General features: G+C 54.3%; 1 protein-coding gene across 1 annotated transcript in view; it reads left to right on the plus strand.

The window, feature by feature from the left end:
- Positions 1–26,383, plus strand: part of LOC133361210 (zinc finger protein 696-like) — a 68,933-nt gene that overhangs the window by 25,294 nt on the left and 17,256 nt on the right. The window contains exons 5-7 of the mRNA XM_061580094.1: positions 18,336–18,467; positions 21,626–22,239; positions 24,585–24,957. Of these exons, the coding sequence (XP_061436078.1) occupies positions 18,336–18,467; positions 21,626–22,239; positions 24,585–24,957 (1,119 nt within the window). The remainder of the gene's footprint in view (positions 1–18,335; positions 18,468–21,625; positions 22,240–24,584; positions 24,958–26,383) is intronic.

Consider the following 26,383-nt stretch of genomic DNA (forward strand, 5'->3'; position numbering starts at 1 on the left):
ATACATACACTACACTATACACTACACACTACACTATACACTACACACTATACACTACACACTATACACTACACTATACACTACACTATACACTACACTATATACTACTATACACTACGCTGTACACTACACTGTACACTACGCTATACACTACGCTATACACTACACTACTATACACTACGCTATACACTACGCTGTATACTACGCTATACACTACGCTATACACTACGCTACACACTACGCTAAACACTACGCTATACACTACGCTATACACTACGCTATACACTACGCTATACACTACGCTATACACTACGCTAAACACTACGCTATACACTACGCTATACACTACGCTATACACTACGCTATACACTACGCTATACACTACGCTAAACACTACGCTATACACTACGCGACGATACTACATTTCTTTAGAAACAGCATTTTGTGTTTAGTTAACGATAGCTTATAATACGACCAGATCATCAATGAATGCATAGATGCAAAATTAAAGTATTTTTTTTTCTATTTTGGCAAAATCCCAGCTCTGGGGTTATTAGTTCTGGGTGTTCTAGTTAATGTGGTCGTCTTTATCTCACCACGGTGACTCGGAGATGTTAACCTCGCCTGGTATGCAGGAGGTTGTGGGTTTTATGCCGACCCTGCTGTATATTTGGAGTTTGCGTCTCTCTCTCTGCCCGTGGTCGCGTGGGATTTTTCCCCTCCACATTTATAATGTAATCAACATCACTTGTTAAGAGTTATATGGCTGCTGCTGTAAACTGCCACGTGATGATGATGATGATAAAAAGCCACTTCGTTGAGCTACTATCGTTGGTGATAGCCATAAATAGTTTAGTTTAGTCTGAGTCTATGTGTCTCTGTGGGTTTCTGTGTTTCTGGAGCAGTATGTATCTCTCTGGGTCTCTCTGTATCTCTCCGTTCAGAGTGTTTGGCTGCTGCTATACATTCCCATGTGAGGATGATGACGACGATAAGCCCACTGCCACATTTGTGTTAACCATTGTCACTTGTGAGCTAAACAGCAGCTCCATGATGGCTCTTGTACCTGGTCAAGGAGCAGAAATAGTTTAGCTTAGTAGGCAGCGGAGCGAGGTTGACTGTTGCGGTGGGGGGGGGAGCCCTGGTCGGTGGACGGGGCGCTTGTCCGGGCGAGCCAGCTCCTCTTTGAAGAAGCTGACAACAAACACACTAAAAATACTCGTCGGTAGCCGCCTCGTATAAATTATAAATAGAGCGCATTGACAGAGTCGCACACGGATCGCGAGTGGCGCGGCACGGTGCCACTCGCTACTCAAGTTTGTGGTTTTCAAGGTCATGCCTCCCGTTCGCACTCTCATTCACTCGCTCGCTTACTCGCCCGCTCACTCGCTCGCTCAGCCATTCGCCCATGCACTCACCCATTCACTCACACATTCACCCATTCACTCACACATTCACTCGCCCACCCATTCACTCACTCCACCAACCCACTCACTTTTCAACTCACTCATTCACTCATCCACTCACCTAGTTATAAACCTATTCACTCACTGACCCATTCACTCACCCACTCACTGACCCACCCACTGACCCACTCGCTGACCCACCCACTGACCCACCCGCTGACCCACTCGCTGACCCACTCGCTGACCCACCCACTGACCCACCCGCTGACCCACCCGCTGACCCACTCCCTGACCCACTCGCTGACCCACTGACTGACCCACTCGCTGACCCACTCGCTGACCCACTCACTGACCCACTCGCTGACCCACTCTCTGACCCACTGACTGACCCACTGACTGACCCACTGACTGACCCACTCGCTGACCCACTCACTGACCCACTCACTGACCCACTCACTGACCCACTGACTGACCCACTGACTGACCCACTCGCTGACCCACTCACTGACCCACTGACTGACCCACTGACTGACCCACTCGCTGACCCACTCACTGACCCACTCACTGACCCACTCACTGACCCACTGACTGACCCACTGACTGACCCACTCGCTGACCCACTGACTGACCCACTCGCTGACCCACTCACTGACCCACTCACTGACCCACTCACTGACCCACTGACTGACCCACTGACTGACCCACTCGCTGACCCACTGACTGACCCACTCGCTGACCCACTCACTGACCCACTCACTGACCCACTCTCTGACTCACCCACCCACTGACCCACTGACTGACCCACCCACTGACCCACCCACTGACCCACTCACTCACCCACTCGCTGACCCACTCGCTGACCCACTCACTGACCCACTCACTGACCCACTCACTGACCCACCCGCTGACCCACTCTCTGACTCACCCACCCACTGACCCACTGACTGACCCACCCACTGACCCACCCACTGACCCACTCACTCACCCACTCGCTGACCCACTCGCTGACCCACTCGCTGACCCACTCGCTGACCCACTCACTGACCCACTCACTGACCCACTCACTGACCCACTCACTGACCCACCCACTGACCCACCCACTGACCCACCCACTGACCCACCCACTGACCCACCCGCTGACCCACCCGCTGACCCACCCGCTGACCCACCCGCTGACCCACCCGCTGACCCACCCGCTGACCCACCCGCTGACCCACCCGCTGACCCACCCGCTGACCCACCCGCTGACCCACCCGCTGACCCACCCGCTGACCCACCCGCTGACCCACCCGCTGACCCACCCGCTGACCCACCCGCTGACCCACTCGCTGACCCACTCGCTGACCCACTCTCTGACCCACTCGCTGACCCACTCGCTGACCCACTCGCTGACCCACTCGCTGACCCACTCGCTGACCCACTCGCTGACCCACTCACTGACCCACTCACTGACCCACTGACTGACCCACCCACTGACTGACCCACCCGCTGACCCACTCGCTGACCCACCCGCTGACCCACCCGCTGACCCACCCGCTGACCCACCCGCTGACCCACCCGCTGACCCACCCGCTGACCCACCCGCTGACCCACCCGCTGACCCACCCGCTGACCCACCCGCTGGCCCACTCGCTGGCCCACTCGCTGACCCACTCTCTGACCCACTCTCTGACCCACTCGCTGACCCACTCGCTGACCCACTCGCTGACCCACTCGCTGACCCACTCGCTGACCCACTCGCTGACCCACTCACTGACCCACTGACTGACCCACCCACTGACTGACCCACCCACTGACCCACTCGCTGACCCACTCGCTGACCCACTGACTGACCCACTCACTCACTCACTGACCCACTGACTGACCCACTCGCTGACCCACTCACTCACCCACTCACTGACCCACTCGCTGACCCACTCTCTGACCCACTCACTGACCCACTTGCTGACCCACCCACTCACCCATCCACTGACCCACCCACTGACCCACCGACTGACCCACTCACTGACCCTCCCGCTGACTGACCCACTCGCTGACTCACTCGCTGACCCACCCGCTGACCCACTCGCTGACCCACTCTCTGACCTACCCACTGACCCACCCACTGACCCACTGACTGACCCACTCACTGACCCACTCACTGACCCACCTACTGACCCACCCGCTCACCCACCCGCTGACCCACTCGCTGACCCACTCGCTGACCCACTCACTGACCCACTCACTGACCCACTCACTGACCCACTCGCTGACCCACTCGCTGACCCACTCGCTGACCCACTTGCTGACCCACCCACTCACCCACCCGCTGACCCACTCGCTGACCCACTCGCTGACCCACTCACTGACCCACCCGCTCACCCACCCGCTGACCCACTCGCTGACCCACTCGCTGACCCACTCGCTGACCCACTCACTGACCCACTCACTGACCCACTCACTGACCCACTCGCTGACCCACTCGCTGACCCACTCGCTGACCCACTCGCTGACCCACTCGCTGACCCACCCACTCACCCATCCACTGACCCACCGACTGACCCACTCACTGACCCTCCCGCTGACTGACCCACTCGCTGACTCACTCGCTGACCCACCCGCTGACCCACTCGCTGACCCACTCTCTGACCTACCCACTGACCCACCCACTGACCCACTGACTGACCCACTCACTGACCCACTCACTGACCCACCTACTGACCCACCCGCTCACCCACCCGCTGACCCACTCGCTGACCCACTCGCTGACCCACTCACTGACCCACTCACTGACCCACTCGCTGACCCACTCGCTGACCCACTCACTGACCCACTCGCTGACCCACTCGCTGACCCACTCGCTGACCCACTCGCTGACCCACTCGCTGACCCACTCGCTGACCCACTCGCTGACCCACTCGCTGACCCACTCGCTGACCCACTCGCTGACCCACTCGCTGACCCACTCGCTGACCCACTCGCTGACCCACTCGCTGACCCACTCGCTGACACCACTCGCTGACCCACTCGCTGACCCACTCGCTGACCCACTCGCTGACCCACTCGCTGACCCACTCGCTGACCCACTCGCTGACCCACTCGCTGACCCACTCGCTGACCCACTCGCTGACCCACTCGCTGACCCACTCGCTGACCCACTCGCTGACCCACTCTCTGACCCACTCACTGACCCACCCACTCACCCACTGACTGACCCACCCATTGACCCACCCACTGACCCACTCACTGACCCACCCATTGACCCACCCACTGACCCACTCACTGACCCACCCACTGACCCACCCACTCACCCACCCACCCACTGACCCACTAACTGACCCACCCACCCACCCACCAATGCTAAAACTCCGGTCGTCATCCTCGCAGCAGCGGTGGCGGCGTTGGCTCGCCGCCAAACAAAGACGGCGGCCAATGCATTCTGCGCGTTCGGATGCGCTTCTGCGGCTGTCTGGAAAGCTCTTCCTTCTGATATTAGGAAGCCGCTGGAGCTACGATGCACTTTTAAATCATCATCCAGATTGACAAACCCATTTCTTTGGAACTGCTTTGAGTGTGTTTGTTGTGGTCGGCTACGTGCGATGCAAAATAAGTTAAGCGTACGTACGGTGCATGAATTTGCCCGTTAATCTGAAGCACGTGGACTTGATGGAGAACCGCTCGTTATTTAGTGGTTACTCGACGGAAATGAGTGATGCAATTACGGTCAATGCCCACACAGATTCACAGCAACTCTAACGCATGTACGCAGGGAGGAAAAGCGGTTCGTGAGTGGGTGAGTGGGTGGGTGAGTGGGTGGGTGGGTGGGTGAGTGGGTGGGTGGGTGGGTGAGTGGGTGGGTGGGTGAGTGGGTGGGTGGGTGAGTGGGTGAGTGGGTGGGTGAGTGAGTGGGTGGGCGGGTGGGTGAGTGAGTGGGTGGGCGGGTGGGTGGGCGGGCGGGCGGGCGGGCGGGTTGATGAGTAGGGTGCCACTGAAGATTCAAGTTTGTGAATTTTAAATCCACGCCTCCTGGCTTTAGTCGTTTCCCTGTCAAACTGAAGCTCATTGCGAGTTTAGTCTGCGTGGTCGTCGGTACACACACAGACAGAGAGAGAGAGTCACCGTGTCGAGGCGTTGACACAGGAGGAGGAGGAGGTGGGGTGAGTCTTGAGCCCCCCTGTAAATACGAACGGAGTAGAATGAGATTCTCAGCTGTTGAGTTTTACACCCAGAGAGTCGGGAGGGATGGAGGGATGTAGGGAGACTGGGTGGGAGGGATGTAGGGAGACTGGGTGGGAGGGATGGAGGGATGTAGGGAGACTGGGTGGGAGGGATGGAGGGAGACTGGGTGGGAGGGATGGAGGGAGACTGGGTGGGAGGGAGGGATCCCAGCCAACTTGAGACTTCACGTTGCCCCGTAGCTGTGGCAGCCTGGGGCCCACCCGGTCACGCGCCTCAAGTGGCCGATTCCACTGCTGGATGAAGGTGGGGGGCTCACTCGCTCCCTCCTTCACATTAACGTCCCATAGAGAGGTCCCCCGTGTAGCCCACACAGACTGCTTGGGCCAAGTGCTGTGCCTATGAGGGCCTTCGGCACGGCGAGTGGGTGGCCAACACCACGCCCGCCCGTCTTTGTCTCCCTCGGTGGCAATGTTTTTATTTTTTACAATGCACCAGGTACTCATTTTAGGGCTGAGTCGATCTAGGTGAGGCCCAGGTCCAGTTCAGATAATCGTCACTGAGCGGGAATCGAACTCGGGTCGCCGGGTTCGTAGCACAGGGTGCTAAACCGCGACACTTATTCTCCACACACACACAAGGGTGCTCTCACTTAAGCACAGACGCACAGACTTGCATTCACTCTCACTTGGCATCACCACGACTGCACACACACACGGACCATTCACACACACGCACAGACGTACACACACACACACCATTCACACACACGCACCATTCACACACACGCACCATTCACACACACGCACAGACGTACACACACACGCACAGACACGCTCTCACACACACGCACAGACGTACACACACACGCACACACGCACACAGACGGGACCATTCACACACACGCATAGACGTACACACACACGCACCATTCACACACGCACAGACGTACACACGCACAGACACGCTCTCACACACACACGCACACAGACGGGACCATTCACACACACGCACACCATTCACACACACGCACCATTCACACACGCACAGACGTACACACACACGCACCATTCACACACACGCACCATTCACACACACACGCACAGACGTACTGTTGTATATGTTGGTTATCAAAATTTGTTATGTTGTATGCGTGCGTGGGTGAAATTATTATGTTGTATATGTGGGTTATGAATATTCAGTGAAAATAATAATAATTAAATGAAATTTGGCCAAATGTGTAATTATCCGGAAATATGTTAATTTATGTAATTATGCACATTTTAATTATGCCAATTCGAGAGGTAATCGTATTAATTATGCGAGTGGGTGTAATTATGATAATGCAAGTCGTTATGATAACCAGACCCCGCCTCGGTGATGAGGGTGGGTTATCGATCGGAATAAGGCAATTAATCGTATGCAGTTATGCAGGTGTGGTGTAAGTATGCAAGATTAACTTAGATTAACTCGGCATCGTTGTCTAGGTTCGTCTCATTCTCGCTTTAACATTCCCAGAGTGTGTATTCGTGGTTATATTTTAGGTCCCCGGTTCACCCCGTTATCGCTTTAACATTTACTGAGTATGTATTAGTGTGTTTATTAAGGTCACCAAGTTCAGATCTCAACGCAGAAGCAGATCTTATGCATAGATTTCAGGAAAGAATCACACAACCACTTCTGTATTGATCAATTTATTACTAATTCAACCTTAACTATGATATAGTATGCGAACTCTCAATCCCGGAACGTCAACACGGCATCAATACAGTATCATCAACGATTGTCTGATTTCACTTTGACAACGGCACATGGATCCCGCATAACGCGATGGTTGTTAGTGAGAGAGAGGGTCGTTAAAATATGCAAATACTATGCTAAGAAAACCTTAACGTTAATGAATGATCATACTCAACATTGTTCACGCAGTACCGCACTCCTTATTGATCATACGCAACCCTTATCACGTTGTTAGCACCTTGGGTCACGGGACAGTTGAATATTCTGTAGAGGATGCGAGTACGTGCGGCGATTATGACTGAAAGATACTTGAAAGATTATACGGCGATAAAAAAACACAATCAAAAACAGTTATTATTCTTAAAGGCACCAATCTCAACAGATACATCGGCAGGTTATCTGACAACAGAACGGCTCGGAGTAAGGGCCTGCGACGGTGCTCCTTTTCCGAAGATCGTTATCTTATACCAAGTTTACTAATTGGGGACCAGATCACCTGATAAGGATCCGGTGGGCCACCACTCCCCACGTGAGCGTGGCTCGGCGGAAGGAGGTGCCAAGAATCAGTTCGTATTGATGGATCTGTTGGGAATTTATGCGATTAAGAGTACAGCCCACTAAATATTAAAGATAAAAATTACGAATTCTCTTATAAACGACGGATGGCCATCACTCGGTCTCGTTGTGATGCCTTCCCAGCCACGGATGGCTTATGGGTTCGAGTGTGTTTGAGTGGTAAGAGTTGTCTTGAATAGTCGGTGTTCGGAGTCGATTCTTTATGTCAAACAGACGCCTGGTGGTCGTGTGGTGAGGGGGCGGTGCGCGTCATACGTATCAGTCGCTCCCCTGTCACCGTGGTGAACTGGTTCGGATGCCCGTTGATACGCTGTCGCAGTTCGGAACCCGGTCGGTAGGTGGCGCCCACAACTCGCTCGCAGCGTGCAGTGTTGGGTCGTCGACCAGGGTGTGCACGGAGCCTCGTCGCCAAACCGCGACCCTCACCACTCCGGCGGCAGCAGAGACCTCCGACTCGGCAGAGGTTGACCCACGCAGGCCGAGTTGAGCTGTCAAGCGGGTCTTGCCCGCCTGCAGAGGAGATGGGGAGCCGCTTGAGTCGAGCCCCGAGAGCCGGCTTTGGTAAGCCGATCGAACTCGGCTGAGTCCCAGACGAGCTGAAGATGAGTCGAGCCGACCCGCTGGTCGCACTCGCTCCTGAGTCGACCCGCTGGTCGCACTCCTGTATGTAACCTAAGGTCTGTCGTTTCCCATCGTGGTGCTTGACTCAAGTGGAGGTGTTTCCCCGAGCGTATACACACTCCTATCCCGCGCTGCGGGGATACAAAGACGGCCGGGATCTCCCTTTCTCTCCGACCCTGGGTTTAACATCGTTTTTTTTATTATGTATTTATATTCGACCTGGTGGTGATTCGTCCCGTTATCCTGGCTTTTCCATAAGTTTTACTTTTGTCTTTTCATGCATATGCTTATTATTATTAATTTATTTCCGATATCTTAGGTTAAGGGGTAAGTTTCTTGATCCTAGGAATTCGTATTCCTTGGTGTCTGCATGGTTATATAAGCGGAATATAGTTTACGGTGAATAGCGTTAACATTGATGTTATGTACGATATTATGTATTGTGATGTCTTTAACTTAACTTGTTTGTCAGGGCTTTACTGACACGAAGTTGCATTCCATAGCCCCGCAGTCTTTGCCCCACCCTATCTCTGCTCGCCGTTGTTGTTGCTGTCCAGCTGACGCCGTTAACTCAAGGCCTCATTAATTTCCGTCACTCCTTGTAGGTGAGGGCGGTTGAACCTTGGAGTCAGTTCTGGTTTTTGTCTGCCTGCTTCTTCTTGTGTCCCCTGACCCCGGGAGTTATTATTTCTACTTTTATGGCCTGTCGAAGCCCGACTCGCTGTTGCTGGGCTGGTGTCGTTCCCGGCTTTTTGCTTACGTTTGCAGTTCGCCGTGCTCTTAATTTCCTTCCCTCTTCAACCTTATATCGACTATTCGCTCCTGTCTGGGTGCGATTCAATTTTGACTTAGGAAGGTTCTGATTGTCATATGCTTCGGGTCGAGTTGTATAGAAAGTATTAAAGTATGGAAATAACATTTCATATTGACTTAATGATGGTGATGGTTCAGTAGGCGTAACTTGTGGCCTGGTTTAATTGGAGTGGGTGTGAATATCAATAACTTTAGCCTACCCTGTTGTTAAATTCCGACTTTAACGTTACTTTAATAGCAATACAGAATAATTGAGCTTTTTGTCTTAACTAGGCGAACGCGAACTTCTGGTGACCCCCGCAGCCTTGTTGTTCAGCTGGGTCTGCATCCTTGAGAGATATACACCACTCTTATTCTCGTCTCACTGTGGCCATCACCTTCTGCTCTGGGAGTGTTATTCTTAATTTCAGGTCAAGGGCCCCCTCACGTTCAGACGTGCAGGGTTGTTTAAATCAGCTCCCTCCCCTGTGCACACAGCCTTGAGCTGACCCACTTAATTTAATTCCTTGGCCTTTTTGGGTTTATCTTTGCTCCCTCAGCTGCAGGAGGACAAGGCGTACTTCTACCTCCCCCCTGTGTGCACGTGTTCCAACTAGCTCGGAATCCCTAAACACACAATCAGTGATGATTCCTGGCTTCCTGTGGTTGTGATTTAGACAAAGGCGCCTCTGCTTTCTTCCATTGCCTTTGAGTCGACACTGCCCTATTATTTGCCCATGTGCTGAGGTCATAGAATTCGTTTTGACTTAAGTAATATTAACATTCAGTATTGGATTAGCAAATGGGCAATGGTTCATTGATGTAGCTCGCAGCCTGGTCTCCAATTTGAGCGAGCGCGAGGATCGATAATTTAGCCTACTCTGTTGTTGAATTTCGAATTTTGACGTTACTTTAAAACCATGCAGGATGGTTGGGCTTTTTGCCTTAACTATGTCTGGCTGACACTCCCACTGTCTCTGCCGCCTGCACGGGTGACATGTGCCCGTTCATCAGGCCTTATCTTCCCTTGAAGCAAGGTTGCAAATTCTGCCATCCTAGCCCTCCTCCAGTTCATTACTTAACAACACCTGGTGTTTTGCAGTTTGCTGCGCTTTGGTGTGTTTCCTTCATTAAAAAAAACAAGTAAAAAGATAATATATAAAAATATCATCAAATATTATTAATCTCAATTTTGGAAGAAGGGTTAGTATACAACAGTACACACACGCACAGACACGCTCTCACACACACACGGACCATTCATACACGCACACAGACGTACACACACACGCACCATTCACACACACACGCACACAGACGTACACACACACGCACAGACCGCTCTCACACACACACGCACACAGACGGGACCATTCACACACACGCACAGACGTACACACACACGCACACAGACGTACACACACACGCACAGACACGCTCTCACACACGCACCATTCACACACACACACGCACACAGACGTACACACACATGCACAGACACGCTCTCACACACACACACACACACGCACACAGACTGGACCATTCACACACACGCACAGACGTACAAAGATACCATTCACGAACATAGACGCTAGACACACGCACACAGCCACCGCTGTGCACAAACTTCACACATTCACACACGCGCACTTCACAAGCCCCGTCACCCACCCTGCCCCACACGCACGCACACACACACAGACGCACACACACAGACGCACACACACACAGACGCACAGATGCACACACACACGCACGTTCTGACACACAGACACGCACACGCGCTCTCACACACAGACGCACACACACGCTCTCACACACGCTATCACACACACACGCTATCACACACAGACGCGCACACACACAGACGCTATCACACAGACGCACACACACACACGCTCTCACACAGACGCACACACACATGCTCTCACACAGACGCACACACACACACGCTCTCACACAGACGCACACACACGCTTTCACACAGATGCACACACACACACACACGCTCTCACACAGATGCACACACACGCTCTCACACACACACACACGCTATCACACAGACGCACACACACGTGCTCTCACACAGACGCACACACACGCTCTCACACAGACGCACACACACGCTATCACACAGACACAGACGCACACACACACGCGCTCTCACACAGACGCACACGCGCTCTCACACAGACGCACACACACGTGCTCTCACACACACACACATGCTATCACACAGACGCACACACACACACGCGCTCTCACATACAGACGCACACACACACACGCGCTCTCACACACACACGTTGCTGATCGCTTCACGGAGCAATGAACCATCATCACGTCAACTCCGGTCGTCATCCTTGCAGCAGCAGCGGCGGCTTTTGGCGAGCCGTCGAACAAAGACGGTGGTCATGGCATCATCATCATGGCGCTGTTCTCTGCGGCCATCTGGAATTCTTCGTCCGCTTCCAATATCAGGAAGCCACGGTGGAGCTACGGTGCACTTTTAAATAATCGTCGAGATTGACGGACTAATTTCTTGAGGACAGATTTTGTTGTTTAGTTCCCTGGTCCCGTACCCCCGATTAACGCGGTTGGCTTCGTGAGATGTGAAAGAAGTTCAACATACAAACTAAACTATACACCACACCATAATAGACTACACTATACACTACACATACTACACTATACACTGCACTATACACTACACTATACACTACACATACTACACTATACACTGCACTATACACTATACTATACACTACACTATACACTACACATACTACACTATACACTGCACTATACACTATACTATACACTACACTATACACTACACATACTACACTATACACTACACTATACACTACACATACTACACTATACACTGCACTATACACTACACATACTACACTATACACTGCACTATCCACTACACTATACACTACACTATACACTACACATACTACACTATACACTGCACTATACACTATACTATACACTACACTATACACTACACATACTACACTATACACTGCACTATACACTATACTATACACTACACTATACACTACACATACTACACTATACACTGCACTATACACTATACTATACACTACACTATACACTACACATACTACACTATACACTACACATACTACACTATACACTACACATACTACACTATACACTGCACTATCCACTACACTATACACTACACATACTACACTATACACTGCACTATACACTATACTATACACTACACTATACACTACACATACTACACTATACACTGCACTATACACTACACTACTGTACTAAATTGTAAACTCATTTATTTAGAACTGCTTCCTGTGTGAGTTTGTTATTCTTACCCTGCACCTCCAATTAGCGCGGTTGGCTACGCACGGCGCGAAATAAATTTGCCATACACACACACACGCCGTCACAACGAACACACGCTTTCACAGTCTCCTCCCACCACCCACCCCTCCCAGACACACACAAACACTCACACCCACCACCCACCCACCCCAGACACACACACGCACTCACACTCACACCCACCCCTCCCAGACACACACTCACACTCACCACTCACCCCCCCAGACACACACACACGTACTCACACTCACCACTCACCCCCCCCAGACACACACACGTACTCACACTCACCACCCCCCCAGACACACACACGTACTCACACTCACCACCCACCACTCCCAGACACACACACGTACTCACACTCACCACCCACCCCTCCCAGACACACACACGTACTCACACTCACCACCCACCCCTCCCAGACACACACACGTACTCACACTCACACCCACCCCTCCCAGACACACACACGTACTCACACTCACACCCACCCCTCCCAGACACACACACGTACTCACACTCACACCCACCCCTCCCAGACACACACACGTACTCACACTCACCACCCACCCCTCCCAGACACACACACGTACTCACACTCACCACCCCTCCCAGACACACACGTACTCACACCCACCACCCACCACTCCCAGACACACACACGTACTCGCACTCACACCCACCCCTCCCAGACTCACACACGTACTCACACCCACCACTCCCAGACACACACACGTACTCGCACTCACCACCCACCCCTCCCAGACACACACGTACTCACACTCACCACCCACCACTCCCAGACACACACACGTACTCACACTCACCACCCACCCCTCCCAGACACACACACGTACTCGCACCCACCACCCACCACTCCCAGACACACACACGTACTCACACTCACACCCACCCCTCCCAGACACACACACGTACTCACACTCACACCCACCCCTCCCAGACACACACACGTACTCACACTCACCACCCACCTTTCCCAGACACACACACGTACTCACACTCACCACCCACCCCTCCCAGACACACACGTACTCACACTCACCACCCCTCCCAGACACACACGTACTCACACCCACCACCCACCACTCCCAGACACACACACGTACTCGCACTCCCCACCCACCCCTCCCAGACACACACACGTACTCACACCCACCATCCACCACTCCCAGACACACACACGTACTCGCACTCACCACCCACCCCTCCCAGACACACACGTACTCACACTCACCACCCACCACTCCCAGACACACACACGTACTCGCACTCACCACCCACCCCTCCCAGACACACGTACTCACACCCACCACCAACCACTCCCAGACACACACACGTACTCGCACTCACACCCACCCCTCCCAGACACACACACGTACTCACACCCACCACCCACCACTCCCAGACACACACACGTACTCGCACTCACCACCCACCCCTCCCAGACACACACGTACTCACACTCACCACCCACCACTCCCAGACACACACACGTACTCACACTCACCACCCACCCCTCCCAGACACACACGTACTCGCACTCACCACCCACCACTCCCAGACACACACACGTACTCACACTCACCACCCACCACTCCCAGACACACACACTACTCACTCACCACCCACCCACCCCAGACACACACACGTACTCACACTCACCACCCACCCACCCCTCCCAGACACACACACGTACTCACACTCACCACCCACCCCTCCCAGATACACACGTACTCACACCCACCACCCACCCCTCCCACACACGTACTCACACTCACACCCACCCCTCCCAGACACACACACGTACTCACACTCACCACCCACTCACCCCAGATACACACACGTACTCACACTCACCCACCCCAGACACACACACACGTACTTACACTCACACCCACCCCTCCCACACACGTACTCACACTCACACCCACCCCCACGTACTCAGACTCACCACCCACCCACCCCAGACACACACACGTACTCACACCCACCACCCACCCCAGACACGTACTCACACTCACCACCCACCACTCCCCCATGTGTGTCTGCGGATCTTAGCTGGCTGGGCCTCTGTGCGCTGGCAGCCCTTGGCCGCCTTCCGCGGCAACGCGAGCAACCCAATCCCGCGATAGCGCCCAGACGCTTGCTGCAGGAGTTAATCCTCAAGGCACCCCACACGTGTCAGTGCGCGTGTCAGTGCGTGTGTGAGTGCGCATGGGTGCGTGTGTCAGTGCGCGTGACAGCGTGTGGGTGCGTGTGTCGGTGTGTGTGAGTGCGCGTGTCGGTGCGCGTGTCAGTGTGCGTGTCAGTGTGCGTGTCAGTGCGCGTGTCAGTGCGCGTGTCAGTGCGCGTGTCAGTGCGCGTGTCAGTGCGCGTGTCAGTGCGCGTGTCAGTGCGCGTGTCAGTGCGCGTGTCAGTGCGCGTGTCAGTGCGCGTGTCAGTGCGCGTGTCAGTGCGCGTGTCAGTGCGCGTGTCAGTGCGCGTGTCAGTGCGCGTGTCAGTGCGCGTGTCAGTGCGCGTGTCAGTGCGCGTGTCAGTGCGCGTGTCAGTGCGCGTGTCGGTGCGTGTCCGTGCAACACACGGAGGCTTTCGCGACGAATCGTATTGGTCGCGAAGGTTTTTGGGGTTAGGCCGCGTAAAATGTAAATGTTGTCGTTAAGCCATCACCACCACCCGACCACAGCCAGTTCGTGAGGTTTGTCACGTGAATAAGTGCGTGTTGGTGCATGTGGGGGGGGAGCGGGAGTGGTAACGGTTGGCGCGCTGCGCTCGCCGCCACTACCACCAGTGGCGATTGTGTGAAGCGGTCCTGGGCCTCCTCCCCATAGGTCAACTAAATGAGTACCTGGTGCTAGGGGAGACAAAGGCGGCCGGGCGTGGTGCTGGCCACCCCACCCTCTCGTGTGCCGTGCCAGCCTTGATAGAGTCTGTTAATGCCGTACGGGAGATCTTTGTCTTTGGTACAGACTCCCAAAATGAGCTTGGTCCAGCTCGAATGTTGTTTTGGGCATGCCGTGTGCCGCGCTGGAAGTTCCCCGTGCCAGGGGGCAGGGGGCAGGTGTTGTCATTGTACAACCGCGACGACGTTGGGTGCCTCCTCGGTTGAACTTGAGGAATTTTATTTTGCCCCTGTCTGGTTTGAGCTAAAATAAAACGACAAACTATTTCACCAGGTAAGGCCCCTCTGAGCTGTGTAGCTCTTGTCAGAAGCCTTGACCTGACCATCGAAATGACAGCAGCTCAACGAAGTGGCTTGTCGTCTTGCAGCATTGTGTGGCAATGAATAGCAGCAGCCAAATGCTCTATAAACGCATCGAGACCCACATACAGACGCGCGTACGGACGCACAGAGGGACGCACGTAGGGACACACAGAGGGACGCACAGAGGGACACACAGAGGGACACACAGAGGGACACGCAGAGGGACGCACGTAGGGACACACACACAGAGGGACACACACACAGAGGGACACACACACAGAGGGACACACACACAGAGGGACACACACACAGAGGGACACACACACAGAGGGACACACACACAGAGGGACACACACACACAGAGGGACACACACACAGAGGGACACACACACAGAGGGACACACACACAGAGGGACACACACACAGAGGGACGGACACACACACAGAGGGACGGACACACACAGAGGGACGGACACACACAGAGGGACGCGCACACACAGAGGGACGCGCACACACAGAGGGACGCGCACACACAGAGGGACGCGCACACACAGAGGGACGCGCACACACAGAGGGACGCGCACACACAGAGGGACGCGCACACACAGAGGGACGCGCACACACAGAGGGACGCGCACACACAGAGGGACGCGCACACACAGAGGGACGCGCACACACAGAGGGACGCGCACACACAGAGGGACGCGCACACACAGAGGGACGCGCACACACAGAGGGACGCGCACACACAGAGGGACGCGCACACACAGAGGGACGCGCACACACAGAGGGACGCGCACACACAGAGGGACGCGCACACACAGAGGGACACACACACAGAGGGACACACATACACACGCAGACCCATACAGACTAAACTAAACTATATATTTTTTTACCAGCTAAGGCCCCACTGAGCTGTGTAGGTGTTTGTTCAGACGCGACCCGGCCATCACAAACGATAGCTCATCGTGGTGGCCGATCATCATCATCGTCGTCGCGTGGAAATGTACAGCAGCGGCCAAATAAGCTAAACCCGGAGGAAAATCGACATGGCCATGTGGAGCGAGACATGCAAATCCAAATAAACAGGTGTCGGGGTCGGGGCTGAACTCACGGACCTCCTGTATACCAGGGGAGGTAGAGTTTTAACATCTCCGAATGTAGGAATGTTGAACTTCTTTCGTACCATACGTAGCCAACCGCGTTAATCGGAGTGGAAGGACAACGAACTAAACACGACCCTAAAGAAATACGTCTTCAATCTGGACGATGATTTAAAAGTGTAACAGCTCCCAGCGGCTTCCGAATATCGAAAGGAAGAGCGTTCCAGACGGCCGCAGAAGCTCGTCTAAAAGCGCTGCGCGATATGTTGTGTGAGTCTGTGGGTCTCTGTGTTATGATTATATGGCTGTGTGGTGAGTCTGTGGGTCTGTGTGGTGAGTCTCTGTGGGTCTCTGTGTGGTGAGTCTATGGGTCTCTGTGTTATGATTATATGGCTGTGTGGTGAGTGTGTTTGTGTGGTGAGTCTGTGGGTCTCTGTGTTGTGAGTCTGTGGGTCTCTGTGTGGTGAGTCTATGGGTCTCTGTGTTATGATTATATGGCTGTGTGGTGAGTGTGTTTGTGTGGTGAGTCTGTGGGTCTCTGTGTTGTGAGTCTGTGGGTCTCTGTGTTATGATTATATGGCTGTGTGGTGAGTCTGTGGGTCTCTATGTGATGAGTCTGTGGGTCTGTGTGGTGAGTCTCTGTGGGTCTCTGTGTGGTGAGTCTGTGGGTCTCTGTGTGGTGAGTCTGTGGGTCTGTGTGGTGAGTCTATGGGTCTCTGTGTTATGATTATATGGCTGTGTGGTGAGTGTTTGTGTGGTGAGTCTGTGGGTCTCTGTGTTGTGAGTCTGTGGGTCTGTGTGGTGAGTCTATGGGTCTCTGTGTTATGATTATATGGCTGTGTGGTGAGTGTTTGTGTGGTGAGTCTGTGGGTCTCTGTGTTGTGAGTCTGTGGGTCTCTGTGTGGTGAGTCTATGGGTCTCTGTGTTATGATTATATGGCTGTGTGGTGAGTGTGTTTGTGTGGTGAGTCTGTGGGTCTCTGTGTTGTGAGTCTGTGGGTCTCTGTGTTATGATTATATGGCTGTGTGGTGAGTCTGTGGGTCTCTATGTGATGAGTCTGTGGGTCTGTGTGGCGAGTCTGTGGGTCTCTGTGTGGTGAGTCTGTGGGTCTCTGTGTGTATGTTGAACTTCTTTTGCACCCTACGTAGCCAACCGAGAGGGGAGTCATTGCCCAAAGTGTCGCCTATCGAATGAAAATGTTTTTTTATTAAACTCGCGCTGTATTGAAGAGTGGTATTAACTCGTGATGGTGTTTGTCTGGTGTGTGTGGTGTGTGTGGTGTGTGTGGGTCTCTCCTCCCCCCCCCCCCCCCCCCTGGGTTGCCGTCTGCAGACCCCATGCCGGAGTTCCCGGCCGCCAGCCCCCCCAGTTTCCCGAGCATCATGGGTGGCCTGCGCCTGACGCAGAGCCCCCGCGCCCGCAAGACGCGCTCGGAGCAGCAGGTGCCGCTCGGGGAAGAAGCCGGTGAGTGGTACCAGCGCCCCTACCAGCCCCTACCAGCTCCTACCTACCAGCCCCTACCAGCTCCTACCAGCTCCTACCAGCCCCTACCAGCTCCTACCTACCAGCCCCTACCTACCAGCCCCTACCTACCAGCCCCTACCAGCCCCTACCTACCAGCCCCTACCTACCAGCCCCTACCAGCCCCTACCAGCTCCTTCCAGCTCCTACCAGCCCCTACCTACCAGCTCCTACCAGCTCCTACCTACCAGCCCCTACCAGCTCCTACCAGCTCCTACCAGCTCCTACCTACCAGCCCCTACCAGCTCCTACCAGCTCCTACCAGCCCCTACCTACCAGCTCCTACCAGCTCCTACCTACCAGCCCCTACCAGCCCCTACCAGCTCCTACCAGCCCCTACCTACCAGCTCCTACCAGCTCCTACCTACCAGCCCCTACCAGCTCCTACCAGCTCCTACCAGCCCCTACCTACCACCTCCTACCAGCCCCTACCACCCCCTACCAGCCCCTACCAGCTCCTACCAGCTCCTACCAGCTCCTACCTACCAGCTCCTACCAGCCCCTACCAGCCCCTACCAGCCCCTACCAGCTCCTACCAGCCCCTACCAGCCCCTACCAGCCCCTACCAGCTCCTACCAGCCCCTACCAGCCCCTACCAGCTCCTACCAGCTCCTGCCTACCAGCCCCTACCAGCCCCTACCAGCCCCTACCAGCCCCTACCAGCCCCTACCAGCCCCTACCAGCCCCTACCAGCCCCTACCAGCTCCTACCTACCAGCCCCTACCAGCCCCTACCAGCTCCTACCAGCCCCTACCAGCCCCTACCAGCTCCTACCTACCAGCCCCTACCAGCCCCTACCAGCTCCTACCAGCCCCTACCAGCTCCTACCAGCCCCTACCAGCCCCTACCAGCCCCTACCAGCTCCCTGCCAGCGCCTGAAGCGGCTTCCGCGATTGTGGTAGAGGGTTTCTGGGCACCGTGTTCGACGTTCCCCCCCCCCCCCTTCCGGAAGCTGGAGATGTTGGGGTCGACCCTGACGATGCCTGCTGCTGTATATTTGGAGTTTGCGTGTCTCTCTCCATCATCATCATCATCATCACGGTGGCTATGAGATGTTAACTACCTCGCCTGGTCTACAGGAGGTCGTGGGTTCGATCCCGACCCTGACAATGCCTGCTGCTGTATATTTGGAGTTTGTGTGTCTGTCTCCCCGTGGGTTTCCCCTCCACGTTTGGAATCGACGTCGCCACACGTTTAGAGTGTTTGGCTGCTCTACATTTTCACGATGCTGATGATTGACAAGCCACTTCGTTGAGCTGCTATGCTTGATAGCCGGGTCACTTAAGAAAAACAGGTCTAGCTCAGTGGCCCTTCCCGGGTAAAATAAAAATAGTTTATGTTCTTGGTTCTTTCAGTAAAGTCACGTAGAAGGGAAATAATAAAAATTAGAAAAAGTGGCGGTTTTTTTCAAATTTTCTTGCTGTGGTTTTCACACCTGATGATGATTGCTTGTGTTGCAATCGAAACGTCGTGAGAATTGTATTCTTTTATTTTTATTATTTTACTATTTTCCTTCTACGCGACTTTACCGAAAGAACCAATAATATGAATCCCTGCAGTCACGAAAGCTTTACATCGGAGTTTAGTTTTATCTTCTTGGTTCTTTCGGTAAGTCACGTAGAAGGAAAGTAGTAAAATAATAAAAATAAAACATAATAAAATAATTATCACGACGTTTCGGCCACAACGCAAGCAGCCGCCCTCAGGTGAAAACCAGGTCTGTCGAGGCGACAGCTTCTGAATGAAACAGCACACGTGCTTGGAGCATATATATAAGCTTATATATGACATGTTCTTCACCTGAGGACGGCTGCTTGCGTTGTGGCCGAAACGTCGTGATAATTGTTTTATTGTGTTTTATTTTTATTATTTTATTACTTCCCTTCTACGTGACTTTACCGAAAGAACCAAGAAGATGAATCCCTGCAGTCACGCAAGCTTTAAATCGGAGTTTAGTTTTAGTTGAGACTGTTTGGGCAAGGGGGTGGTGTGGCCTTGGTCTCCCTAGCGGTGAAGTTTATACGCAACATATCCTCATTTGAGGCTAAGTCGACCTCGGGGAGGTCCAGGACCAGTGCAGATAATCGTCGCTGGTGTTGACCGTGAGCGGGAATCGAACTCTGTTTGATGGTCTCGTAGCGTTGCAGGCTAACCTACTGCATTACCGCTCCCCACACTCTAAACCTGAACTAAAAACTATTCTTCTTGGTTCTTTCGGTAAAGCCACGTAGAAGGGAAGTCATAAAATAATAAAAATAAAACACAATAAAATAATTCTCACGACGTTTCGGAATTCAGCATATTTATGGGTTTATGAATTCCTCTTGATATGCAAATTATTTTGTCAAGGCACCCTTTCCCCCCCTTCCAACCCAGCTTAAATATATGCTCCAAGCATGGTGCTGTTTCATTCAGACGCTGTCGCCTCGACAGACCTGGTTTTCACCTGAGGACGGCTGCTTGCGTTGTGGCCGAAACGTCGTGAAAATTATTTTATTATGTTTTATTTTTATTATTTTATTATTTCCATTCTACGTGACTTTACCGAAAGAACCAAGAAGATGAATCCCTGCAGTCACGAAAGCTTTAAATCGAAATATACTAAACTATTTTTACTTCACCGGGTAAGCCAGCTTTTTTATCAGAACGACCTTGCCATCACAAATGTTAGTTTCCAATGCGCTTTTGCGGCCGTCTGGAATGCTCTTCCTTCAGATGTTAGAAAACCATTGGGTGCTGTGCACTTTTAAATCATCTACATTGACAAACTAATTTCTTTAGAACTGCTTTGTGTTCACACCATTGGAACCTCATTTGCCAGTAGAAAAATATGATAATAGCTTTTTTACCCTTTTTTCTGGCAACAAAACTGACACCTTTTTGTATGACTCCTTGTAAAAAAGGTGTCAGTTTTGTTGCCAGATAAAAGGGTATAAAACCAATTATCATGCTTTGTGTTTAGTTTGTTGTCCTTCCGTTTAGGGCGGTTGGCTACGTACGGTGCGATAAAAGTTCAACGTGTACACACACACACGCGCACACACACACGCGCACACACACGTACATCGTGACAGCTGTTTGTCGTTTAACATTTGCCGCAGGCTCTCACGTCATGTCAAGCTGCCCGGCCCCTGACCCACAACAACAGCAGCAGCAGCAGCAACAGCAGCAACAACAACAACAGCAGCAGCAACAACAGCAGCAGCAGCAGCAACAGCAGCAGCCGACACAGACCGGCACCCCGGGGCCCACCGTGGAGCCGCTCGACTGCGGCGCCGACACCGGAGCCGGCCCCAACGGCGGCGGCGTGGACGGCCCCGGCGGCCCCGGCGGCGGCGGTGGGGGGGGCGGCGGGGGGGGCGGCGCGGTGGGCGGAGTGGTGGGCGGCGTGGTGGGCGGCGTGGTGGGCGGCGTGCTGGTGAGCAAGGACGGGGGGGGTGCCGCGGCCTGCGAGCTGCTTCCCCGGCGCTCGTCGCACGTCAAGGAGAAGCGCTACAAGTGCGCCGACTGCGGCAAGCTCTTCCGCCAGTCCACCGACCTGTTCCGCCACCAGTCGCTGCACACGGGCGAGCGGCCCTTCCAGTGCGACCAGTGCGGCAAGAGCTTCGCGCTGACGCGGGACCTGGCGCGCCACCAGCGCACGCACACCGACGAGCGCCCCTACGTGTGCGAGCAGTGCGGCAAGAACTTCCGCCTGCCCGAGGATGTGCTCAAGGTGAGGGGGGCGGGGGGCGGGAGGGGGTGGGTGGGTGGGGGTCACGGGGATATCACGGTGCTGGTGACTTGAAATCAGGGTGGTGATGGTGATTGAGATCAGGGGTGGTGGTGGTGAGATCAGGGTGGTGGTGGTGGTGAGATTAGAGTGGTCGTGGTGGTAACAGAAATCAGGGTGGTGGCTGTGAGATTAGGGTGGTGGTGGTCACTTGGATAATGACAATAAATGATTCGGTGCACGGCACAATCGCCGTTCTTCTCGCTGCTGAGCGATGGGCACGTAGAAATGCGTTACAGAGACACCCCAGTAGTGGGTGACGTTGCTACCGTTTCATGTATTAATCTTTATAAAGTAAAAACAACTTTAATGTTACCAGGTTAGGCTGCGTGGCTCTCTTGTCAGAAGCCCTGTGAAGTGGCTTGTCGTCACGTGGAAATGCAGAAATACGTGTTGGCTAAATGTGGAGAAAAAATCGGAGAGAAATCTACGGGACCACGGGGGGAGAGAGAGAGAGAGATGCAAACTCCAAATGTACTGCAGGCGTCCGTCAGGATCAAAGCCAGGAGCTCCTGTGTGTACCAAGCGAGGTAGTTAACGTCGCCTAGCCACCGTGAAGATGAGAGAGAGAGAGAGTATTTACAATTCCTTGTGTTCTCTTAGTCTCTTGCTTATTATTTGTGTTGACGGCCCAACATACTCCCAAACACAACTGTCGGCAGTGGCAGAAGACGCAAGTACACTCAATTGAGTTTTATAATGTTGAAGTTCTGTGCAAAACTAGTTACTACTGGCCAAGACTAATTAGATAATCTATCGAAATTGAGAGAAAGAAAAATTATTTTCACCGTTCGGATAGCTACAGACTTAGTGCTGCTTGTAAGTGAATCATCAAAGAATGCATTGTCTACATGCATGCCTATACAGGTCACCATACGGCAGTGCGGAATGCCTGTGAGCAGACAATCAGCAGGTACTGCTATTTTAGTGCACACAAACGACAGCTGGTACACGAACAACAATGTGCACGTGTAATGTACATTGTAATTCATAGGCAATCATTAATCCCCACCCCATTAAGCACAAGAAGGGCTTACACGTGACACCTATCCCTCTATTTAAGGAATTAAACAGGAGGATTTCTCCACAAATCTGGCTGCCGCCTGATGATGCCATTTGCAATTACCGGCGAAACGTTACGGTAGTCGGATGGTGAATGTTATGGATTTGCTCTCCAACACAGCCGGTGTGCTGTGCTAGTGACGAATTGGCGTGTTCTCTTTACGTGACGAAGCCTTGCAAATTGGCTGTGTCATTGTGGCGGGTGTAACAGCACATTTATATTTACGCAATCTAACCCAAAAAACCTGCATTATGGATAGCAATAGTGATTGGGTTAGTGCTTGGTGTTGTGGTAGTGATGGGCGTAGTGATTGGGTTAGGGGTTGGTGTAGGGGTTGTGATTGGGTTAGTGTTGGTGTAGGGTTAGTGATTGGATTAGGGGTTGGTGTAGTGATTGGGTTAGGGGTTGGTGTAGCGGTAGTGATTGGGTTAGTGTTGGTGTAGGGGTAGTGATTGGGTTAGGGGTTGGTGTAGGGGTAGTGATTGGGTTAGTGTTTGTGTAGGGGTAGTGATTGGGTTAGTGTTGGTGTAGGGGTAGTGATTGGGTTAGGGGTTGGTGTAGGGGTAGTGATTGGGTTAGTGTTGGTGTAGGGGTAGTGATTGGGTTTGGTGTAGGGGTAGTGATTGGGTTAGGGGTTGGTGTAGGGGTATTGATTGGGTTAGGGGTTGGTGTAGCGGTAAGGGGTAGTGATGATCGGGGTAGTGATTGGGTCAGGGGTAAACTCGCGCAGAGAACTGTCGACTCGCACCGCCACTTCGTTGGGCTTGTGATCGCCAGGCCGCTTCCAAAAGAGTTGCCCAGCTCCGTGTGCCTCACGTGGTAAAATAGAAAACATTGTTGAGTTGAGAAGCGGCACTCGAGGATACTGGGGTTGTCTCGCTTGTGGACCTCGCCGAGTCGCGACTTGGAGGTCATTCATTGGTCATTGACTTGGAGGAGTGTTAAAACTGTTTGACTATTTAAACTACTTTTATTTTAGGTTGCCACCTCACCGTGCGTCTGCCCTCTCCCTTCTCTCCCTTGTCTCCCACACGCCCCACCACCCACCGCCTCGCCGTCACCGCCACCACCGCCACCATCAACTCTGTCACCACGACAACCATCGCTGCCACCGCCACAACCGTCACCACGAACTCTGTCACTGCCTCCACCACTGCAACCATCGTCACCGCCGCTTCCACAACCGCCGTCACCCGCCGTGCCCCGCGCGCCCGCCGCCCCGCAGCACCAGCGCATCCACACGGACAAGAAGCCGTACCAGTGCGACACGTGCGGCAAGGCGTTCCTGCGCTCGCACGAGCTGCTGAGTCACCAGCGCGTTCACACAGGTGAGCGGCCGTACCGCTGCGACAAGTGCGGAAAGACCTTCCGCTGGTCGCACAGCCTCATCGGGCACAAGCGCACGCACAGCGCCGAGAAGAGCTTCCACTGCCGCACGTGCGGAAAGATGTACAAGCACCGCGCCTCTCTGGCCCTGCACCAGAAGTCGCACAAGTCCGGCGCGCAGCCGGGCGGCGTGGCCGGCGCCGACGTGCGGGACAAGCCGCCCGCGTTTCCCGACGCCTCCCCCAACAGCTTCCACTCGGACTTCGGGCAAGGTAACGCCGATGGGGGCGGCGGCGGCACTGGCGGCGGCACTAGCGGCGGCGGCGGCGGCGGTGGCGGTACCGGCGGCGAAGGCGCCAGTGGGAACGAGCCGTGGGGGAGGAGAGGGGACGGGACGGAGGATCGGCACTCCGGCTGGAGGAGCCCGGCGGTGGTGGCGGCGGTTGTCGGTGGCGGTGGCGGTGGTGGCGGTGGTGGTGGCTGTGGTGGCGGTGGCCCATTCTGAGCAGCGGCGTCGTCGTTGACAACGCGCGCATTCGCCAAATGGACCCCGAGGATTTGATGCCCCCCCCCCCCCCGCATCCTCTGGCCTTGCCCAGGCTTGCTACCCACCACCTGAGCACCGTCCTCCCCTCGCGAGCCGCCCATCCCACACCCCCCCCCACCGACTGCCCTGGCCGTCCGCTACCACCGCCGCTAACACCGCCACCGCCGCGTCCCCCCCCTCCCCTCGCCTCTCCCCCCTCCTCCTCCTGTAGAGAAGTCATTGCGCCGACTGTGCTGTTGATTATTGCTCCGTAGCACAGAGCGAGTCCGCCCAGCGCCTCCGTCCCTCTCCTCCTCCTGCCCTGTCCCCTCCACCCTGCTCCTCTCTCTGCACGATTCTGGGTGTCCTACTTGCTTCTCTGCTCTTCCCCCTGTTCCATCGCTATCCCTCTGCCCCCCGTGCCATCATCTGACCCGGTCACCTTTGCCCTGCGTCTTGCTCCCTGCCGTTCATCTCCCGCCCCTCCCCCCACACCACCCCCACTAATCCCTTCATCTGCCTCCTCATCCAGCGCCCCCCTCTGCACCCTATCCCGGCTACGTTGCACCCCACGCGGCTATGGAGGTGGCGGACGACGAGCACCCATCGCCCAATGCGGACGTTAGCCGCACGCCCACAGCGATTACACCGGCGGTCTTGCAGACTCCTCGCGCAGAGACCTACAGACTGCCATGGAGACGCACGGATTCGCGTAGAAACCCGCAGGCTCACCCAGAGACCCAGGGAACCTGCAGGCTAGCCCGGAGATGCTGACACAGACAGCAACAGGCCCGCCTAGGGAACCCGCGGACTCGCCGGAGACCCAAAGGCTCACCCAGAGACCCACAGGCTCACCCAGAGACCCACAGGCCAACCCAGAGACCCACAGGCCAATCCAGAGACCCACAGGCTCACCCAGAGACTCACAGACTCACCCAGAGACCCACAGGCTCACCCAGAGACCCGCAGGCTCACCCAGAGACTCACAGGCTCACCCAGAGACCCACAGGCCAATCCAGAGACCCACAGGCTCACCCAGAGACTCACAGACTCACCCAGAGACCCACAGGCTCACCCAGAGACCCACAGGCTCACCCAGAGACCCACAGGCCAATCCAGAGACCCACAGGCTCACCCAGAGACTCACAGACTCACCCAGAGACCCACAGGCT

This window comes from Lethenteron reissneri, chromosome 71 (genome assembly GCF_015708825.2).
Source record: "Lethenteron reissneri isolate LAM-NWPU_2019-01 chromosome 71, ASM1570882v1, whole genome shotgun sequence".
Classification (NCBI taxonomy): domain Eukaryota; kingdom Metazoa; phylum Chordata; class Hyperoartia; order Petromyzontiformes; family Petromyzontidae; genus Lethenteron; species Lethenteron reissneri.